Source organism: Oncorhynchus nerka, linkage group LG18, assembly GCF_034236695.1.
Source record: "Oncorhynchus nerka isolate Pitt River linkage group LG18, Oner_Uvic_2.0, whole genome shotgun sequence".
NCBI classification, from domain to species: domain Eukaryota; kingdom Metazoa; phylum Chordata; class Actinopteri; order Salmoniformes; family Salmonidae; genus Oncorhynchus; species Oncorhynchus nerka.
Window position 1 is genome coordinate 75603183 of NC_088413.1, and position 22369 is coordinate 75625551.

General features: G+C 41.6%; 2 protein-coding genes across 2 annotated transcripts in view; one reads left to right on the forward strand and one right to left on the reverse strand.

Annotated features, from left to right (window-relative positions):
* Positions 1-8931: 8931 nt before the first annotated feature.
* LOC115146470 (GTPase IMAP family member 7-like) lies at positions 8932-15146 on the forward strand. Its single transcript, XM_029688571.2, has 3 exons — positions 8932-9090; positions 10726-10764; positions 12795-15146. Exons 1-3 carry the CDS (start codon positions 9051-9053, stop codon positions 13715-13717), a joined length of 1002 nt encoding a protein of 333 aa, XP_029544431.1. The 5' UTR covers positions 8932-9050; the 3' UTR covers positions 13718-15146.
* Positions 15147-20080: 4934 nt separating this feature from the next.
* Positions 20081-22369, reverse strand: part of LOC115146472 (phospholipid-transporting ATPase IA-like) — a 33449-nt gene continuing 31160 nt past the window's right edge. Inside the window, exon 34 of the mRNA XM_029688572.2 lies at positions 20081-21490. Coding sequence (XP_029544432.1) covers positions 21387-21490 — 104 coding nt within the window. The 3' untranslated portion in view covers positions 20081-21386. The remainder of the gene's footprint in view (positions 21491-22369) is intronic.

The following is a 22369-nucleotide window of genomic DNA, read 5'->3' on the forward strand; positions in this document are numbered from 1 at the left end:
CTACACCCCTACATCCCTACACCCCTATACCCCAGTCCCTACACCCCTACATCCCAGTCCCTACACCCCTACACCCCTACATCCCTACACCCATATATCCCAGTACCTACACCCCTACATCCCTACACCCCTACAACCCAGTCCCTACATCCCTACATCCCTATACCCCTACATCCCTACACCCCTACAACCCAGTCCCTACATCCCTACATCCCTATACCCCTACATCCCTACACCCCTACATCCCTACACCCCTACATCCCTACACCCCAGTCCCTACATCCCTATAACCCTACATCCCTACACCCCTACAACCCACTCCCTACATCCCTACATCCCTATACCCCTACATCCCTACACCCCTACATCCCTACACACCTACATCCCTACACCCCAGTCCCTACACTCCTACATCCCTACACCCCTACATCCCTACACCCCAGTCCCTACATCCCTACACCCCTACATCCCTACACCCCTACATCCCTACACCCCAGTCCCTACATCCCTACATCCCAGTCCCTACACCCCTACATCCCTACACCCCAGTCCCTACAACCCTACACCCCTTACATCCCTACACCCCAGTCCCTACATCCCTACATCCCTACACCCCAGTCCCTACACCCCTACATCCCTACACCCCTATACCCCAGTCCCTACACCCCTACACCCCTATACCCCAGTCCCTACACCCCTACATCCCAGTCCCTACACCCCTACATCCCTACACCCATATATCCCAGTCCCTACACCCCTACATCCCTACACCCCTACAACCCAGTCCCTACATCCCTACATCCCTATACCCCTACATCCCTACACCCCTACACCCCTACATCCCTACACCCCAGTCCCTACATCCCTACATCCCTATACCCCTACACACCTACATCCCTACATCCCTACACCCCAGTCCCTACACCCCTACATCCCTACACCCCTACATCCCTACACCCCTACATCCCTACACCCCTACATCCCTACACTCCAGTCCCTACATCCCTACACCCCTACATCCCTACACCCCAGTCCCTACATCCCTACATCCCTACACCCCTACATCCCTTCACCCCTACATCCCTATACCCCAGTCCCTACACCCCTACACCCCTACATCCCTACATCCCTACACCCCAGTCCCTACACCCCTACATCCCTACACCCCAGTCCCTACACCCCTACATCCCTACACCCCAGTCCCTACACACCTACATCCCTACATCCCTACATCCCTACACCCCTACATCCCTACACCCCAGTCCCTACATCCCTACACCCCAGTCCCTACACCCCTACATCCCTACACCCCTACATCCCTACATTCCTACACCCCTACATCCCTACACCCCTACACCCCTACACCCCTACATCCCTACACCCCAGTCCCTACACCCCTACATCCCTACACCCCAGTCCCTACACCCCTACATCCCTACACCCCTACATCCCTACACACCTACACCCCTACACACCTACACCCCTACATCCCAACACCCCAGTCCCTACACCCCTACATCCCTACACCCCTACACCCCTACACCCCTACATCCCTACACCCCAGTCCCTACATCCCTACATCCCTACACCCCTATACCCCAGTCCCTACACCCCTACACCCCTACATCCCTACACCCCTACACCCCTACATCCCTACACCCCAGTCCCTACACCCCTACATCCCTACACCCCAGTCCCTACACCCCTACATCCCTACACCCCAGTCCCTACACACCTACATCCCTACATCCCTACATCCCTACACCCCAGTCCCTACACCCCTACATCCCTACACCCCAGTCCCTACACCCCTACATCCCTACACCCCAGTCCCTACACCCCCTACATCCCTACATCCCTACACCCCTACATCCCTACATTCCTACATCCCTACATTCCTACACCCCTACATCCCTACATCCCTACACCCCTACATCCCTTCACCCCTACACCCCTATACCCCAGTCCCTACACCCCTACACCCCTACATCCCTACACCCCAGTCCCTACACCCCTACATCCCTACACCCCAGTCCCTACACCCCTACATCCCTACACCCCAGTCCCTACACCCCTACATCCCTACACCCCTACATCCCTACACACCTACACCCCTACATCCCAACACCCCAGTCCCTACACCCCTACATCCCTACACCCCAGTCCCTACATCCCTACATCCCTACACCCCTACATCCCTACACACCAACACCCCAGTCCCTACATCCCTACACACCTACACCCCTACATCCCTACACCCCAACACCCCAGTCCCTACACCCCTACATCCCTACAGCCCAGTCCCTACATCCCTACATCCCTACACCCCTTGAAGCCCTTTCCCCAGAACTGAAGATTCAAATCACGTTCTGCACATGTGTTTCTTTATCTCTACTTATCTTTACCCACACATTTTTGTGGTCACCTTCCCTTCAAAATCAAAACAAGCCATTTTTTTCTCACATGCTTCGTAAAAAAACAAACAGGTGAAGACTAAACAGTGAAATTCTTACTTATCGGCCCTTCCCAACAATGCAGAGAGACAGAAAATAGAGAAATAATAGAAAAATAAACACATAATAATAAAACTAATAATCAATACACAGAGTAACGATAACTTGGCTTTTACATGGGGTACCAGTACCGGTTATTGTGCTGAGGTACGAGGTAATTGAGGTAGATATGTACAACTAGGAATAAAATGACACATAATAAACAGTAGTAGCAGCATATGTGAGGAGTCAAAAAAGTTAGTGCAGAAAAGGTCAATAGTTTAGGTAGCTATTGGTTAACTATTTAACTAACTACAGTATTTAGCAGTATTATGGCTTGGGGGTAGAAGCTTTTCAGGGTCATGTTGGTTCTAGACTTGGTGTAAAGGGTACCGCTTGCCGTGCATTAGCAGATAGAACCGTCTGTCTTGGGTGGCTTGAGTCTTTCACAATTTTTTAGGGCCTTCCTCTGACACTGCCTGGTATAGAGGTCCTGGATGGCATGGAGCTCGGCCCCAGTTATGTACTTGGCCGTATGCACTACCCTCTGTAGCACCTTGCGATCAGATGCCAAGCAGTTTCCATATCAAGCAGTGATGCAGCCAGTCAAGATGCTCTCAATGGTGCAGCTGTAGAACTTTTTGAGGATCTGAGGGCCCATGACAAATCTTTTTAGCCTCCCGAGGGGGAAGAGGAGTTGTTGTGCCCTCTTCAAGACTGTGTTGGTGTGTGTGGACCATGTTAAATCCTTAGTCATGTGGACACAGAGGAACATGAGGAACCCACTCTACTTCAGCCCTGTCGATGTGAATGGGGGCGTGCTCAGCCCTCCGTTTCCTGTTGTCCACGATCTGCTCCTTTATCTTACTGACGTTGGGGGAGAGGTTGGTGTACTGGTACCACACCAGCAGGTCTCTGACCTCCTCCTTATAGGCTGTGATTAGTTGATCAGTCCTGCCACCGTTGTGTCGTCTGCAAACTTAATGATGTAGTCATGCACGGCTACGCAGTCATGGGTGAACAGGGAGTACAGGAAGGGACTAAGCACGCACCCACCCACGAGGAGCCCCCGTGTTGAGGGTCAGCGTGGCGTATGTGTTGTTGCCTACCCTTACCACCTGGGGGCGGCCCATCAGGAAGTCCAGGATCCAGTTGCAGAAGGAGGTGTTCAGGCCCAGGGTCCTTAGCTTAGTGATGAGCTTGGAGGGGAATATGGTGTTAAATGCTGAGTTGTAGTCATTGAACTGCATTCTCACATAGGTGTTCCTCTTGTCCAGATGGGAAAGGGCAGGTGTGGAGTGCAATAGTGATTGTGTCTTCTGTGGATCTGTTGGGGCGGTATGCGAATTGGAGTGGGCCCAGGGTGTCTGGGATGATGGTGTGAGCCATGACTTTCAAAGCGTTTCATGGCTACAGATGTGAGTGCTACAGGCAGATAGTCATTTAGACAGGTTACCTTGCCATTATTGGGCACAGGGACCGTGGTGGTCTGCTTGCAACAAGTAGGTATTACAGACTGAGTCAGGAAGAGGTTGAAAATGTCAGTGAAGACACTTGACAGCCAGTCAGCACATGCTCTGATTACGTTCCATGGTAATCTGCCTGGCCCTGCGGCCTTGTGAATGTTAACCTGTGAAAATGTCTTAGTCACATAGACTACGGAGAGCGGGATCACACAGTCATCTGTGGTCTTAAATTGCAAGACAAACAACAACTAAAAATGACATGAGCATCACCGACCATCCAGTCCATCACACAACACTGCATGACAACACTACATGACAACACTGCATGACGTACCACACCAAACAAGATATCCTCCGCCTTCTGAAGACTGCATCAATAATAATACTACTTATAATAATTACAATTATAATAATACTATTTATAATAATACAAATAATAATACAAATTATTATACTACTATTTATAATAATACAAATAGTAATACTAATTATAATAATACCAATAACAATAATACTACTACTACTCCTAATAATAATACTACTACTAATAATAATAATACTACCAATTATAATAATACCAATAATACTACTACTACTACTAATAATACTACTACTAATTATAATAATACCAATAATAATACTACTACTACTACTACTAATTATAATAATTATAATAATACCAAAAATAATACTAATACAAATAATAATAATAATAATACCAAGAATGATAATACTACTACTCATAATAATAATAATAATTATAATAGTACCAAGAATGATAATACTACTACTCATAATAATAATAATAATAATAATAATACCAAGAATGATAATACTACTACTCATAATAATAATAATAATAATAATAATACCAAGAATGATAATACTACTACTCATAATAATAATAATTATTATAATAGTACCAATAATAATACTACTACTACTACTAATTATAACAATGCTTCAACAGTAAATTATATCAAGAACGTGAACAGACTAGCATCAAAAATCTCCACGGACTCCAACCATGTCCTCCACTCAGAATACATAGTCCTGCCTTCAGAAAGACGCTCAGAGAACCACTATGCAAAGTAAACCGATACAGGAACTCGTTCATCCTCCAGTCAATCAAACTATTGAACCACGTGGGTCAGATCAGGAAAAAGACCCAGACACTAGACACTGCTGCATGATTTCAAGCCTCCCTGTGGTGATTCCTGATATGTGATGTTCTTTAATCACGTGTATAGTGCCTTTCAGAAAGGATTCATTCCCCTTGATTTTTTTCCATATTTTGTTGTTACAGCCTGAGTTCAAAATTGATTATATTGATTGTTTTTTTCTCACCCATCTACACACAATAAACCGTAAAGACAAAGTGAAAACATGTTTTAAGAAATTGTTGCAAATTTATTGAAAGTGAAATACAGAAATACATGTTACAGCTGTGACTCTTTCTGGATAAGTCTAAGAGCTTTGCACACCTAAAATTCCTCAAGCTCTGTCAAGTTGTTTGTTGATCATTGCTAGACAGCCGCCATTTTCAAGTCTTGCCATAGATTTTTAAGCCAATTTAGGTCAAAACTGTATCAAGGCCACTCAGGAACATTCAATGTCGTCTTAGCAAGCAACTCCAGTGTAGATTTGGCCTTGTGTTTTAGGTTATTGTCATGCTGAAAGGTGCATTTGTTTCCCAGTATCTGTTGGAAAGCAGACTGAAAAAAGTTTATTTTGATCCTAAAAAACTCCCTTGCCACTGACAAGCACATCCATAAGATGATGCAGCCACCACCATGTTTGAAAATATGAAGAGTGGTACTTGTGATGTTTTTTTTTTTTTGTATTTGGCAAACTCCAAGTGGGCTATCATGTGCCTTTTACTCAGGAGTGGCTTCCGTCTGGCCACTCTACCGTAAAGGCCTGATTGGTGGAGTGCTGCAGAGATTGTTGTCTTTCTGGAAGGTTCTCCCATCTCCACAAAGGAACTCTGGAGCTCTGTCAGAGTATCCATCGGGTTCTTGATCAACTCCCTGGCCAAAGCCCTCTCCCCCGATTGCTCAGTTTGGCCAGGCGGCCAGCTCTAGGAAGAGTCTTGGTAGTTCCAAACTTCTTCCATTTAAGAATGATGGAGGCTACTGTGTTTTGGGGGACTTTCAATGCTGCAGAAATGTTTCGGTACCCTTCCCCAGATCTGTGCCTCAACATAATTCTGTCTCGGAGCTCTACAGACAATTCCTTCAAACTCATGGCTTGGTTTTTGCTCTGACATGCACTGTCAACTGTGGGACCTTATATAGACAGGTGTGTGCCTTTCCAAATAATTTCAATCAATTGAATTTACCACAGGTGGACTCCAATCAATTTGTAGAAACATCTCAAGGATGATCAATGGAAACAGAATGCACCTGAGCTCAATTTCGAGTTGCATAGCAAAGGGGTCTGAATACTTACATAAATAATGTATTGAAGTTTATTTTTTATTTGTATACATTTGCAAATATTTCTAAAAACCTGTTTCCACTTTGTTATTATGTGGTATTGTCTGTAGATTAATGAGGGGGGAAATGATTTAATCCATTTTAGAATATGGCTGTAACGCAACAAAATGTGGGAGAAGTCAAGTGGTCTAAATACCTTCCAAATGCACTGTATATATATATATATATATATATATATATATATATATATATATATATATAATGTGTGTGTGTGTGTGTGTGTGTGTGTGTATATATATATATATATATATATATATATATATATATATATATATATATATATATATGTATGTATGTATGTGTGTATGTACAGTTGAAGTCGGAAGTTTACTTCCTACTTTCACTTAGGTTGGAGTCATTAAAACTCGTTTTTCAACCACTCCCCAAATTTCTTGTTAACAAACTATAGTTTTTGCAAGTCAGTTAGGACATCTACGTTGTGCATGACACAAGTAATTTTTCCAACAATTGTTTACAGACAGATTATTTCATTTACCATTCACTGTATTACAATTCCAGTGGGTCAGATGTTTACATACACTAAGTTGACTGTGCCTTTAAACAGCTTGGAATATTCCAGAACATTATATCATGGCTTTAGAAGCTTCTGATAGGCTAATTGACATCATTTGAGTCAATTGGAGTTGTACCTGTGGAGCTATTTCAAGGCCGACCTTCAAACTCAGTGCCTCTTTGCTTGATATCAGGGGAAAATCAAAAGAAATCAGCCAAGACTGCAGAAAACTATTGTAGACCTCCACAAGTCTGGTTCATCCTTGGGAACAATTTCCAAACACCTGAAGGTACCACGTTCATCTGTACAAACAATAGTATGCAAGTATAAACACCATGGGACCACGCAGCCGTCATACCGCTCAGGAAGGAGATGCGTTCTGTCTCCTAGAGATTAACGTACTTTGGTGCAAAAAGTGCAAATCAATCCCAGAACAACAGCAAAGGGTCTTGTGAAGATACAAGTATACAAGTATTTATATCCACAGTAAAAGGAGTCCTATATCGACATAACCTGAAAGGCCGCTCAGCAAGGAAGAAGCCACTGCTCCAAAATCGCCATAAAAAAGCCAGACAATGGTTTGCAACTGCACATGGGGACAAAGATCATACTTTTTGGAGAAATGTCCTCTGGTCTGATGAAACAAAAATAGAACTGTTTGGTCATAATGGCCATCGTTATGTTTGGAGGAAAAAGGGGGAGGCTTGCTAGCCGAAGAACACCATCCCAACCGTGAAGCACGGGGGTGGCAGCATCATGTTGTGGGGATGCTTTGCTGCAGGAGCGACTGATGCACTTCACAAAATAAATGGTATCATGAAGAAGTTAAATTATGTGGATATATTGAAGCAACATCTCAAGACATCAGTCAGGAAGTTAAAGCTTGGTCGCAAATGGGTCTTCCAAATGGACAATGACCCCAAGCATACTTCCAAAGTTGTGGCAAAATGGCTTGGTATTGGAGTGGCCATCACAAAGCCCTGACCTCAATCCCATAGAAAATTTGTGGGCAGAACTGAAAAAGCGTGTGCGAGCAAGGAGGCCTACAAACCTGACTCAGTTACACCAGCTCTGTCAGGAGGAATTTGCCAAAATTCACCCAACTTATTGTGGGAAGCTTGTGGAAGGCTACCTGAAACATTTGACCCAAGTTAAACAACTTAAAGGCAATGCTACCAAATGCTAATTGCGTGTATGTAAACTTCTGACCCACTGGGAATGTGATGAAAGAAATAAAATCTGAATTAAATAATTATCTACTATTATTCTGACATTTCACATTCTTAAAATAAAGTGGTAATCCTAACAGACCTAAAACAGGGCATTTTTTACTCGGATTAAATATCAGGAATTGTGATAAATGTTGTTTAAATGTATTTGGCTAAAGTGTATGTAAACTTCCAACTTCAACTGTACTTGTGTGACTTGTTAGCACAGTTTCACTTATTTAGGCTTGCCATAACATAGGGGTTGAATACTTATTGACTCAAGACATTTCAGCTTTTCATTTTTAATTAATTTGTCAAAATTACTAAAAATAATTATACTTTGACATTAATGTGTATTGTGTGTATGTTGAAAAAAGCCAAGGGGTATGAATATTTTCTGAAGCCACTGTATGTGTTGTTTTTTTGTTTTTTACATTTCCTGTTGTTGCTTTTATGTCATGTATAGAGTTGAATGATATCACCTGACATAAAGGTGAGAGACGCAAGAAAGATCGGTGTTGATGTGTCTGTAAAAAAGGAGGAGGAAGACAGATGATGACAATGTTAATCATGTTGATTGGTGTAAAAAAAATAATGACTAAAATGTTAGGACTATGAAATAGACCTTGTTAACATCAAGTGTTCGCAAAACTGAAAGTCAAACCTCTGCTTTGTACAGGGTTTATATTTGTCCCTCTGCACCTGCATTGAAACATGGGGTTGGCCACAACAACGTCACATGACAGTTCTGATATCATACTGTATATCTGTAGAGGAAGGAGTGAGGTATAGTCACGTATAGCCTCGGTGTATAGCCTCGGTGTGTGTAGAATATTATTGCCTTGGTGTGTGTAGAATATCGGAGATAAAGAATGACTGAAAGAATGACTGAAAGAATAGCTGAGGACGAGAGTGAGTATTGAACAGCAACTGTACAGTATAAATATTTACATTTTGCAATATTTTCCGTGTTAAACTGATTCAATGTTGTCATGCTTCCAAATGTACTGAATTGAGTAGTTTAAATTTGATCTCTTATATTGGACATTAAACAGAGCCTGAAGTCAAGCCAGGACCTGTTCAACGCATCTGATTATTGCATGTGTTGCATGTGACATGTATTTAAAATTTTAGTAAGATTTTATTCATGTTTTTTTTTTTTTTTACATACACATAGAAACGACAACGTACAGACCAGACGCACACAAACATCAACTACATCACCTGCTCACATCCCCGTATCCAGCGCCCGTATCAGACTCCGTATCAGACTCCGGAACATGGCCACAAACTGTGCCACCACAAAATAATTCCCCTTGCCAACGCACTTTCAACGTTTAGATAACAAAGCATTGACCTTTCCATTGTGTTAACGATGGAAGATTAGTTGATTTTCTGTTTTTAAGTATACGTTGTTGTTTTTTTCAAAATGATTGACGAGAAAAGTATCGTCCAATACATCGGGTATTTCACTGCACCCTCATACGCTATGTCTGGAAATATGCAGACAGACACATTACAATTAGATTTGCACTGTAATACTTATTCAGTCGTTGTTAGTTTTACACTTAAGACACCGTTGTGCTGCAACATTTTCGTTTGCTGTAATCTCGTTCGTTATTTTCAGCATTCCCTCCAATTTGTGCCAATATCAGATATGTTTATGTCTTGGTAGTTGTACAGTTTACTTATCATATGAACATCCTTTTCTGACTCAAATCCCTCAAGATTGCTCTGATGTCCAAAAGATTTCAAATAGACATTTCTTGATATTACACTTTTAAATTGCATGTATTTGAAAATATCTACATTGGTCAACCAAAATGGCTTCTTAATTATGTCTTGGAAATAAATATATTTCCTTTTACCAAGTCATTTATGGTATCCATTCCTTTCATTTCCACGCGGGCCAATTTATCTCTGAATAGCTATCCAAGGGCTGTTCCATAGGGTTGTGTTTTCAGGAAGTGATATTGGTTCTTGCAGAATACGTTTCATTTTATCCCATATTGTTTTAGTGTTATTAACTATGAAGTTGGTCATGTTCTTAGGTTTATCCTTTGAAAACAGATGCATGAAAATATGTACCCGTTGTTCCTCTTTAGTGCGTTTAACGATATGTTGCAAGTAAAAGCCCTGGGTGGCGAGATGATACAATTCCAAACCTGCAAAATTAAAACCACCATTTCCCTTTTTTTATTCTATGAGTTTTATTTGCCTATATAACGTCTGTTATGACTGAGTATACTTTTTAAAGAATATCCCAGGTGGGGTAATTGGTATTACAACAAAATATCAAATACTTAGGATGCTTAATTAAGTGACAACAAACCACACATATATTGAGGTAACTTTATCCTATTACTGAACAATATGAAAGCAGATCTAATTCTATGGAACAATCTTCACATAAAGTATATCTTACAAGTAGAATAAACCGTGGTCCACTTAAAATGATTGCTGTATATAATGAGTTATTCTTTTTTTTCCTATTGCCATTATTTAAAAAATGTCTCACTGTGTATTATTTTGTCTTACACCATTCAGTTGTTCCCTTGGTAACCCAAGACAAGACCTCCTCTACTGGTGAGTTAATTAATCTCCAAAAATACCACCCCAGACTATAAGGACTTTGATATTTCCCATTTCCATCAACTGAGCCGATTCAGATCTATACTCAATCTACAGCGCATTCAGAAAGTATTCAGATCTATACTCAATCTACAGCGCATTCGGGAAGTATTCAGACGCCTCGACTTCTTCCACATTTTGTTACGTTGGTCTGATCCTAAAACCGATTATCAATCTGCACACAATACCCCATAATGACAAAGTGAAAACAGGTTTAGATTTTTTTGGCAAATTTATTAAAATAAAAAACTTAAATAACTTATTTACATAAGTATTCAGACCCTTTGCTATGAGACGCAAAAATGAGCTCAGTTGCATCCTGTTTCCATTGATCATCCTTGAGATGTTTCTACAACTTGGGAGTCCACCTGTGGTAAATGCAATTGATTAGACATGATTTGGAAAGGCACGCACCTGTCTATATAAGGTCCCACACTTGACAGTCTATGTCAGAGCAAAAACCAAGCCATAAGGTCGAAGGAATTGTCCGTAGAGTCCAAGACAGAATTGTGTCGAGGCACAGATCTGGGGAAGGGTACCAACACATTTATGCATTATTGAAGGTCCCAAAGAACACAGTGGCCTCAGTGGAAGTTTGGAACCACCAAGACTCTTCCTAGAGCTGGCTGCCCGGCCAAACTGAGCAATCAGGGGAGAAGGACCTTGGTCAGGGAGGTGACCAAGAACCTGATGGTCACTCTGACAGAGGTTCAGAGTTCCTCTGTGGAGTTGGGAGAATCTTCCAGAAGCACAACTATCTCTGCAGCGCTCCACCAATCAGGCCTCTATGGCAGAGTGGCCAGATGGAAGCCACTCCTCAGTAAAAGGCACATGACGGTCCACTTGGAGTTTGCCAAAAGGCACCTAAAGGACTCTTAGACCATGAGAAACAAGATTCTCTGGTCTGATGAAACCAAGATTGAACTCTTTGGCCTGATTGCCAAGCGTCACGTGTAAAGGAAACCTGGCACCATCCCTACGGTGAAGCATGGTGGTGGCAGCATCATGTCTGGAGGAAACCTGGCACCATCCCTACGGTGAAGCATGGTGGTGGCAGCATCATGTCTGGAGGAAACCTGGCACCATCCCTACGGTGAACCATATCTTTCTTTTCTTTTGTGTTATTGACTGTACGTTTGTTTATGTGTTGCTCTGTGTTGTTGTTTGTGTCGCACTGCTTTGCTTTATCTTGGCCAGGTCACAGTTGTAAATGAGAACTTGTTTTCAACTGGCCTACCTGGTTAAATAAAGGTGAAATAAAAAATAAATAAATATTGGTGGCAGCATCATGCTGTGGGGTTGTTTTTCAGCGGCAGGGACTGAGAGACCAGTCAGGATCAAGGGAATGATGAATGGAGCAAAGTACAGATAGAATCTTGATGAAAACCTACTCCAGACCTCTAAGGACCTCAGACTGGGGCGAAGGTTCACCTTCCAACAGGACAATGACCCTAAGCACACCCCCAAGACAACGCAGGAATGGCTTTGGGAAAAGTATCTTAATATCCTTGAGTGGCCCAGCCAGAGCCCGGACTTGAAACCGATTGAAGATCTGTGTAGGGACCTGAAAATAGCTGTGCAGCAACACACCCCATCCAACCTAACAGAGCTTGAGATGATCTGCAGAGAAGAATGGGAGAAACTCCCCAAATACTGGTGTGCCAAGCTTGTAGCGTCATTCCCAAGAAGACTCTAGGCTTTAATCGCTAGCAAAGGTGCTTCAACAAAGTACTGCGTAAAGGGTCTGAATACTTATGTAAATGTGATATTTCAGTTTTTTTATTTGAAGTTTTTGCTTTGTCATTACGGTGTGTATATTGATGTAGATTGATGAGGAAAAAATAATAAAATGTAATTAAAATGCTGTAACATAACAAAATGTGGAAAAGGTCAAGGGGTCTGAATACATTCCCGAATGCACTGTACCTCTCTAATGAAGAATAAAACAACAGAGCATCTTGTAGTGAACAGTCCTGTCTTTTTAGATTTGTTTAGGATTGTTCTGGTGGGTAAGACTGGAGCAGGGAAGAGTGCAACCGGAAACACCATCCTGGGGAAAAAGGTGTTTGAAGTGAACGCCTCTCTTAATTCTGTGACAGACAAGTGTTACAAAACAATTGGAGAGGTTTGTGGGATGCGGGTGCATATTGTTGACACTCCTGGCATCTTCGACACAGTGAAGACAGATGAAGAAGTGAAAAAGACAGTAGGGGAGTGTGTCAACTTGTCTGTTCCGGGACCCCACGCATTCCTGCTGGTGATCAGGCTGGGGGGGAGGTTCACAGAGGAGGAGAGGAACACCGTGAAGTGGATCCAGGAGAACTTTGGAGAGGACGCTTCATTGCACACCCTCTTGCTGTTCACCTGTAAAGATCAGCTGAATGGTCAAGAAGTAGTCAACGTTCTGAGAAAGTCCAAGGATATCCAGAAACTTCTCAACACCTGCGGGGGCAGGTATCACTCGTTCAATAACAACGATAAAGACCCTACTCAGGTTACAGAGCTTCTGGAGAAGATCAAAGACATGGTGGAAAACAATGGAGGAAATTACTACACCAATGACATGTATGAGAAAGCTCAGAAAAAGATCAAAGAGGAGGAGGAGAAGAGGAAAGCGGAGGAAGAAAAGCAGAGGCAGGAGCAGGAAAGAATCATAGAGCAACGAATAAGACAGGAGGGAGTAGAGAAGGGGAGGAGAAAGAAGATGTACTTTGCGATATTGCTTGGTGCTATTCTGTTATTCATAGGAGGGGTGAATATAGTAGCTACTGTAGGGGGAACCGTGGGAAATGCTATTGGAATACCATTCATTATTGTAGGAGTAGCAAGTGTCATAATAGCAGGTGTCATAATAGCTAAGACTTTCAAGACACAAAGAAGTGGAGCTGGCACACTTGCCTCAGTGTAAAATTGGGCCTGTTCCAGACACATCTGAAACCTGGCACCTATGAACCTAATGAGAGCCAGGCGGAGCTGTGCCCTTGCAGCTTTGGCTTTTCCACATTTTTTATTATAATGAATTTCTTTGGTCCACATACATTTTTCCAACAACACAAGTAATCAACTTCAAAATCAGACAACCCCATTGTGGAATAGTTTACCTATTCAATTGGTCAACTTGCCGCATTCTATGTGAGAAAATAATATTTATCTTGAGGTGTTTTCAAATTGAGAGTGCCACAAGGAAAGAAACTTGCATGTCCCAGTCATTGCACAACATTCAGCTTTGATGACTACTGTTAAAAAGAGGAGGATCACAGCTTTCTAGTGCATCTACATTTTATTTCTGAACTCCAGAAAATGTGCGGACTGCACCCTATTAAAACCGGAGTTTTTAGCAACAGCTGGGATGATCTGTTTTAGAGCTCGCCAATGGCGTTGAATGCATAAGGGAGTCCGATGCTATATGTAACTTGAATGAGTGCCAGTGGAATGTTTTTTTTCCGGGGACATTCAATTCATCAATACATTGCTAACTAGCAATAAGATAAGGTTTATAGTTTGTGATCTAGCTAATGATATAGCTACTATATCATCAGCTACAGGTAAAACTTGTTATTGATAAATAGCACACCTGCTTGCTAAAATGAACCAATATGTTATTGGATCATTTCTGGAGGGGGTATTTATATTATAGATGGTGACAGCATAATTGCATTTTTATTCATTTTGGAGTAGAATCCTTTTGAAAAGTCCCCAGAACGGACCTTCGTTCTACAAAACGTTTTTTAGGTCCTTCTGCGACCTTGCCAACATTGCTACAAAAAAAATCCAGGGAAACACTTACCAATGTTTTAGTTGTTACAGCTTTGGAAACTTACTTTTGTTTACCACTTTGTTCAATTATTCTTTAGTCCTTTAACAGTGCCTTCATTTTCATAAAATAATAATGAAAATATTTTGGGTGTAGAAGCTTAAATAGCAATGAAGTTACCAAATAAACATCCCTGTGTGTACATGTTTATTGAACCTTTATTCAACTAGGCAAGTCAGTTAATGAACAAATTCTTATTTACAATGACGGCCTAGCCCGGCCAAACCCGGAGGACGATGGCCCAATTGTGCGCCGCCCTTTGGGACTCCGATTCACGGACGGATGTGATATAGTCTGGATTCCAACCAGAGACTGTAGTGACACCTGTCGCACTGAGATGCAGTGCCTTAGACCGCTGCGCCACTCATGTTAGTAAAAACAGGAATTCATAATTGTTTTTGTTAACAAAAGGGAATTATGAAATGTTTGTGACTTTAGCTGAATTTCCAGTGGAATATGTTTTATATATGTTTTATATATCTAGTTGCACATTGTTTAAAACAAATAAAAAGTGGAAGTGAAACTGTCTCTGTTGTCTCCTGTGTAAAAATCCTGCTACTTAGCTTTCAGGGGTCAGGATTAGGTCCCTGTACAGGTCAAAATGTCAACATCGGTGACAGTTCTATTCTGTCCCCAGGTGTCTGTCCCCAGGTGTAGCCTTGATATAACTGTAGCCAGGATGAAGTGTTCACCATGGAAGGTTCAAGGACAGATGTGGGTAGCTTAGCTCTCACTGCCATGACAGGAGGCTATAATGTTGTGAGGAAGAAAAACAACTAGAAACCCCATCTGAGCATCATTGTATTGTCTGTCGAAGCATAATGAAGGAGAAAAAAAGGATGCTGATTGTTTTTCAAAACTTTACAATTCACAACTTTACAATTTTTCTAAATGGCGTAGAGGCATTTTTATGGACTGTCGTTAAACGTACCTATGGCAGAACAACAATGTTCTAATGCTTTAATCACATTTTCAGAATGTCTTGCTTTTGTACCTGGGCTGTATATCTTAAACCACCTTTTGCAAAACTTTAAAATACAATTGTCATCAATAAATACAAAATTTACTGTAAAGCGTTCTCTTCATAGAATGCCAACACGTTGTTTTCATCATAAGAAAAAAAGATTGCAAATGTGTTCACTGTATCCGGCAGTCAGTAAATACTACTGCACAAAATGATTCATGTCTTTATCCGTAGTAGGTCTGAAACAGATACAATACAGAGAAAGATCTAGCAAAGGGGACTGTCTAATTTCTAGGAATTGTTTTACAACATTGCAGACAATGCAGAGAATGAAGTCATTATCTCCAACATGGCAGAGCTTTGGTTTGGGTTGAGGCCTAGACATTCATACCAGTTGTGTTCCACCACTGTATTACCTTTTCTTATCTGTTATGTGGATTGTGTTTCTGCTTCAGTGGAACACAAACATATGAGCAGACAAGCCTCTCAACTGAATACATGCAGTTGGTTTGTGATGAAAACAGTGAATGAATCCTGCACACAATATGCTTATCAGGAATAATATTTGATGTGTATCAAATTGTTTGGTGAAATATGCATGAAAGAAGAGTAATCACCCATAATTCTGCACCTTCTGCACCTTTCGATAATTTTTTCAGTATTGATGAATGTATTTATGTTTTGAGAAGGCCGCTTCATTGTCCACAACAATAAAATTAGGGAGGGGACTGTGGACCGGTCTCCTTCCGGTCGTACATTCACACGTTAGTCACACGCAATATTTCAAACAGTACTGGCCCAATTTTGACAAAACTTATGTGAATGATGTCTTCACATAGATATCCAGCATTTATAAAATTGACCAGATGGTGGCGCTATAACAAGAGGTTGAAAATACAAACTTTGAAAAGTCACACCCCTCACCCCGTTTGACATTAAGTCATGAAATTCAGTACATACTGTAGGTCACTCTCCTCACAAAGGAATACATTTTCCTCAGGGAAAATTTTCCGGCATTTATAATTTTGTTTAAAACACTTAAAATGCTACTCTTCTGGCACCGTATGGCCGATCTGCACAAAACTTGATATGTGGCATCTATGGACATACAGTGAGGGAAAAAAGTATTTGATCCCCTACTGATTTTGTACATTTGCCCACTGACAAAGAAATTATCAGTCTATAATTTTAATGGTAGGTTTATTTGAACAGTGAGAGACAGAATAACAACAAAAATCCAGAAAAACACGTCAAAAATATTATAAATTTATTTGCATTTTAATGAGGGAAATTAGTATTTGACCCCTCTGCAAAACATTACTTAGTACTTGGTGGCAAAATCCTTGTTGGCAATCAGACGTTTCTTGTAGTTGGCCACCAGATTTGCACACATCTCAGGAGGGATTTTTCCCACTCCTCTTTGCAGATCTTCTCCAAGTCATTAAGGTTTCGAGGCTGACGTTTGGCAACTCAAACCTTCAGCTCCCTCCACAGATTTTCTATGGGATTAAGGTCTGGAGACTGGCTAGGACACTCCAGGACCTTCATGTGCTTCTTCTTGAGCCACTCCTTTGTTGCCTTGGCCGTGTGTTTTGGGTCATTGTCATGCTGGAATACCCATCCATGACCCATTTTCAATGCCCTGGCTGAGGGAAGGAGGTTCTCACCCAAGATTTGACTGTACATGGCCCCGTCCATCGTCCCTTTGATGTGGTGAACTTGTCCTGTCCCCTTAGCAGAAAAACACCCCCAAAGCATAATGTTCCCACCTCCATGTTTGACGGTGGGGATAGTGTTCTTGGGGTCATAGGCAGCATTCCTCCTCCTCCAAAGACGGCGAGTTGAGTTGATGCCAAAGATATCCATGTTGGTCCCATCTGACCACAACACTTTCACGCAGTTGTCCTCTGAATCATTCAGATGTTCATTGGCAAACTTCAGACGGGAATGTATATGTGCTTTCTTGAGCAGGGGGACCTTGCAGGCGCTGCAGGATTTCATTCCTTCACGGCGTAGTGTTATCGGATTCACATGGAATTGTTGTTAAATTTTATTGTTTGAATATGAAATGATTCGTGATGGGATGAAATGTGATTTTAGCTTCTAAAATGTGCGATTTGGGTTTTCATAAGGTTAGGGCTCTGCTCAATCAGTGGCCCGCCCCTGTGAAGGGACATGGGTTATAAAACTTTTAAAACACGTCCTCCTCTCCCTTCCTATATAAAGCCTTGACGACAATATAACCTCCTGTTCCGAGGATGTGAGGACGACGGTCAGAATAGTTCAGATAATAACTACAGAGCGAAGCCAACATCAGCGTGAGCTTTGGTTGCGAATGGTATGAACTTTGAACTCTTATTCACTACAGAAGTGATACCTCCTAGCCGTTGAGTTAGCAACAGCAGCTGCAAACGAGGGTTAGGAAGGAACAGACAGAGTATCCCGTCTATCACACAACAATGTTACTACAATGTATCCAATTGACCACCAGACATTCTTCAAAGGACAAAGGACTCGGTTTGGCAACACAGCCTTCCATCTACCACCAACCTACTGAAGCGCAGCTCAGAGTAAATATTTATTGCATTTTCCTTTTCCAAATGGGCGGTAATTTAGAATGCATAAGATACTGTATTTACGATAGCATAGCTTCTTCCTTTGTTACTCAGTCTTCCCGCTCTTTCACTCAAACCCAGCCCCTTTTCTTTTGTGTAACAAGCCGTCATCGGTTTCGCCCGCTAGGGATGTTTTCCTTTATGACGTCATTTGTAATCAAGTTATGACTAATTATGTGTATGTGTAATTCTGTGTGATTAGTTAGGTATTTAGTAAATAAATAATTCAACTCAATATTGTATTGCTGATTCAACTTGTTACCCAGGGTTCGTGAAGATAAACAAGAATTTACAACTTTCAGATGAGACTGAATTAAGGTGACGATTAATATTGACTGCTATTGATGTAAAATATTACTAGGTCTTTAAGAGTTTATTCGGAAGATAACAGCTCTATAAATATTATTTTGTGGTGCCCGACTCTCTAGTTAATTACATGATTAGCTCAATCAGGTAATATTAATTACAGATATATTATTTTATAGAATAGCATGTAATATCACTTAATCCAGCATAGCCAGAGACACGACACTATGGTCCCAGCTGCCTTGAGATCATTGACAAGATCCTCCCGTGTAGTTCTGGACTGATTCCTCACCGTTCTCATGATCATTGCAACTCCACGAGGTGAGATCTTGCATGGAGTCCCAGGCCGAGGGAGATTGACAGTTCTTTTGTGTTTCTTCCATTTGCAAATAATCGCCCCAACTGTTGTCACCTTCTCACCAAGCTGCTTGGCGATGGTCTTGTAGCCCATTCCAGCCTTGTGTAAGTCTACAATCTTGTCCCTGACATCCTTAGAGAGCTCTTTGGTCTTGGCCATGGTGGAGAGTTTGGAATCTGATTGATTGATTGCTTCTGTGGACAGGTGTCTTTTATACAGGTAACAAACTGAGATTAGAGCACTCCCTTTAAGAGTGTGCTCCTAATCTCAGCTCGTTACCTGTATAAAAGACACCTGGGAGCCAGAAATCTTTTTGATTGAGAGGGGGTCAAATACTTATTTCCCTCGTTAAAATGCAAATCAATTTATAACATTTTTGACATTTGTTTTTCTGGATTTTGTTGTTGTTCTGTCTCTCACTTTTCAAATAAACCTACTATTAAAATTATAGACTGATCATTTCTTTGTCAGTGGGCAAACGTACAAAATCAGCAGGGGATCAAATACTTTTCCCCCCCTCACTGTAGGTCTTTCAATGCAATATTTTGCAGACTATTAACCAATAAACATTCATGTGGACGTGGTCTGGCACATAAATCAGTCAGATATTGGTATTGTAACAATTTGGTACACATGTTACAAACACTGCCAAGCCTCAACATATGCAAGAACATTCATATCGACCAAATGGGGCTGCTATAACGGGCACATGTTTAGATCTCTTGATCTATTTGACTCCGAAAAGAAAATGGCACACTTGCTCAGGGATATGAGTCTAGCTAACCCACGTGATATATCAGACACGACTGGCCTGATTTTGATTCAACTTGGGTGAATGTGTCTTGCCGTAGAGATCCGCCATTTACAAAATTACACTGATTGGCCCAAGGGGAGCGCTGTGCCATTCGTGGGGGACAATTTACATTGTTTGTTTTTCTCAAGTGCGTACAAGCATTGAACGAAACAATGAATGTTCACACAACAAAAGTGAAACTAAACTACTCTGGTACAGGTTCTGGGCTAAACATGTGGTTGGACATTGCCACATCCTGTACAAGTTCAACATACCTCCAACTCAATAAGCACACACTGCTTATACAGATATGTGAGTGAGGTACACTTGTATACTCATCGTTATTGTTTTAGTGTTTAAAATATCTGTGAAAAGTGTGAGCAAAGAAAACGGAGTGCACAGACTAGAAGAAAGGATGCACTTGAGTGTTGCAGTGGTTTTATTCAGTAGTCCCTTTATGCATCTGAGAATGAAATATTAAATAAGTTATAGAAAAAGTAAACTTGTTAAATTATGAATTCTTCTTTTTGACTCAAGGAACATAAGAACACATTAATACATTTTTTTTTTCTCTGAACAAAAACCAAGGTATATTCCAGCTTTTACGGACATGAAGTTTGAGTGATATTTCTGTTTCCCCAGAAATACTCGGGAACATTCATCCCTCACACAACAAGGATACAATTCAAATGAACAAATTAACGCATTCTTCTTTTTCCCGGTCAGTGAGAGAACATTTGCATTGCAGTGAAAAGAGCCATGGACGGATTTTAAACCATGCAGAAGACGAAGAAACACATGCACACACGCTATAGCATTACACTACTGCATGAGAGAAACTCTCTGAAAGGCACTGTTGGGATGGATTGACTAGAGAGAAACATGGAATGCAAGGAATCTTTCAGAGATATAAATCTTAAAATGAGAAGCCCATCATCAAGTCTTAACCCGTAGTGCTTACTCGCGGTATCATTCTGGAGTGCAATGATTGAATGCCATTTGCATTCAATCATCATAGACTACATTCAAACCCCCATTGGTTACACACATTACTCTTTGGCAAGCAACATCACAGGGTTTCCCATTCTCTTACAAATGTCAGGTTTAGGGATGATTCGTGGATCGTTTTGGTCCAACACTGCTCTTTATGTGGCACGTACATCTTGTTCGAGTTTGGTCTTATGCCACACCAAAAAATAAAATATGAGACGTTCCCTCTTCCAAGGCCACCCGTTGCTTAGAATGGGAACTCTTCCACATACAAATATAAAAACAGGTCAAGTCTTCAGGACAAAGACACATTAAAAAGTCAGTGCTTGGGGACAAACCAACAGTGAAAACACTTTCTGTAAATGTCATCTTGCAATGTTATTTTTTTTCTCTCTTCTGTGCATTCCAGAAACAGCCCTTAGCTCCACCTCCTACCTCCTCTGCACTTCAGTAGATCTGAAAGATAGGTCAGGTATAACCAATATGACATACATACCACTGCCCCTCGAGGGGAATTTGCCCCATATTGCTGACACCTTTCCAGTCTTCTCAGATCAACAGAAGTTCCTCAGGAGGTTATGGGTTTTGGGGGATGTTTCTGGACGGGGTCTTCACTCCAGACTTTCTGGTGGAAGTTGACCGGCCACACTTTGTGAGGTGACTTCCTGTCAACCTCCTCCAATGGGGATGGCTGAGTGCAGCATGTGATAGGAGGGCATGGCTGAGGGGGAGGGGCTTCACCACTGGGGCTGAGCAGGCCTCTGCTTGGTGGTGTCGTACGACCGGATCACGTCAGACTGTGACACCGCTCCGTTTTCCTCCTGAGAGAAGGCATAGCCGTCTAAGGGAAAACAAGCACATGATACTTATATCAAAATCTCAGACGCCATTAGAAAATCTCACGCTGACCACCTAGTGAGAGTTTCCAAATAAGGATGTATAACCCCACCCATCTCAAAGGACTTGTTCAGCCGACAGCCTACAGACTGGTCTACAATAAATAACTACTCATTATTATTTGTAGATCAGTAAGTCTGTCACAATTTACCCACAATTCACCACAGGTGCAATCAACTCGAACACATACAAATCCTGTAGCAAACTTTGATCCCTTCTCCTCTACAAAAACCAGGCTACACGCGAAGCACTACTGCACATAGTACATTATCACACACTACATTACCAGAAATCCAGGACAGTTAGAACAACCCACAGCTAAATTAGACATATAGATCTAATAACTCAATACTAGGTGAAGGTAAAATGTCTAACACAGGATGTGATGGATGACTCAGACTGGGGAGGGATCCAGCAGCTACCTACACAGCGCCTTTAGAAAGTATTCAGACACCTCGACTTTTCCCACATTTTGTTACAGCCTTATTCTAAAATTGATTAAATTAAAATGTTTTCCTCATCAATCTACACACAATAATGAAAAAGCAAAAACTTTTTTTTTTTTTTTTTGAAATACCTTATTTACATAATTATTCAGCCCTTTGCTATGAGACTTGAAATTGAGCTCAGGTTCATCCTGTTTCCATGGATCATCCTTGAGATATTTCTACAACATGATTGCAGTCCACCTGTGGTAAATGTAATTGATATGACATGATTTGGAAAGTCACACACCTGTCTATATAAAGGTCCCACAGTTGACAGTGGTCAGACCATAAACTAAGCCATGAGGTTGAAGGATTTTGTCGATTTTGTCGAGACA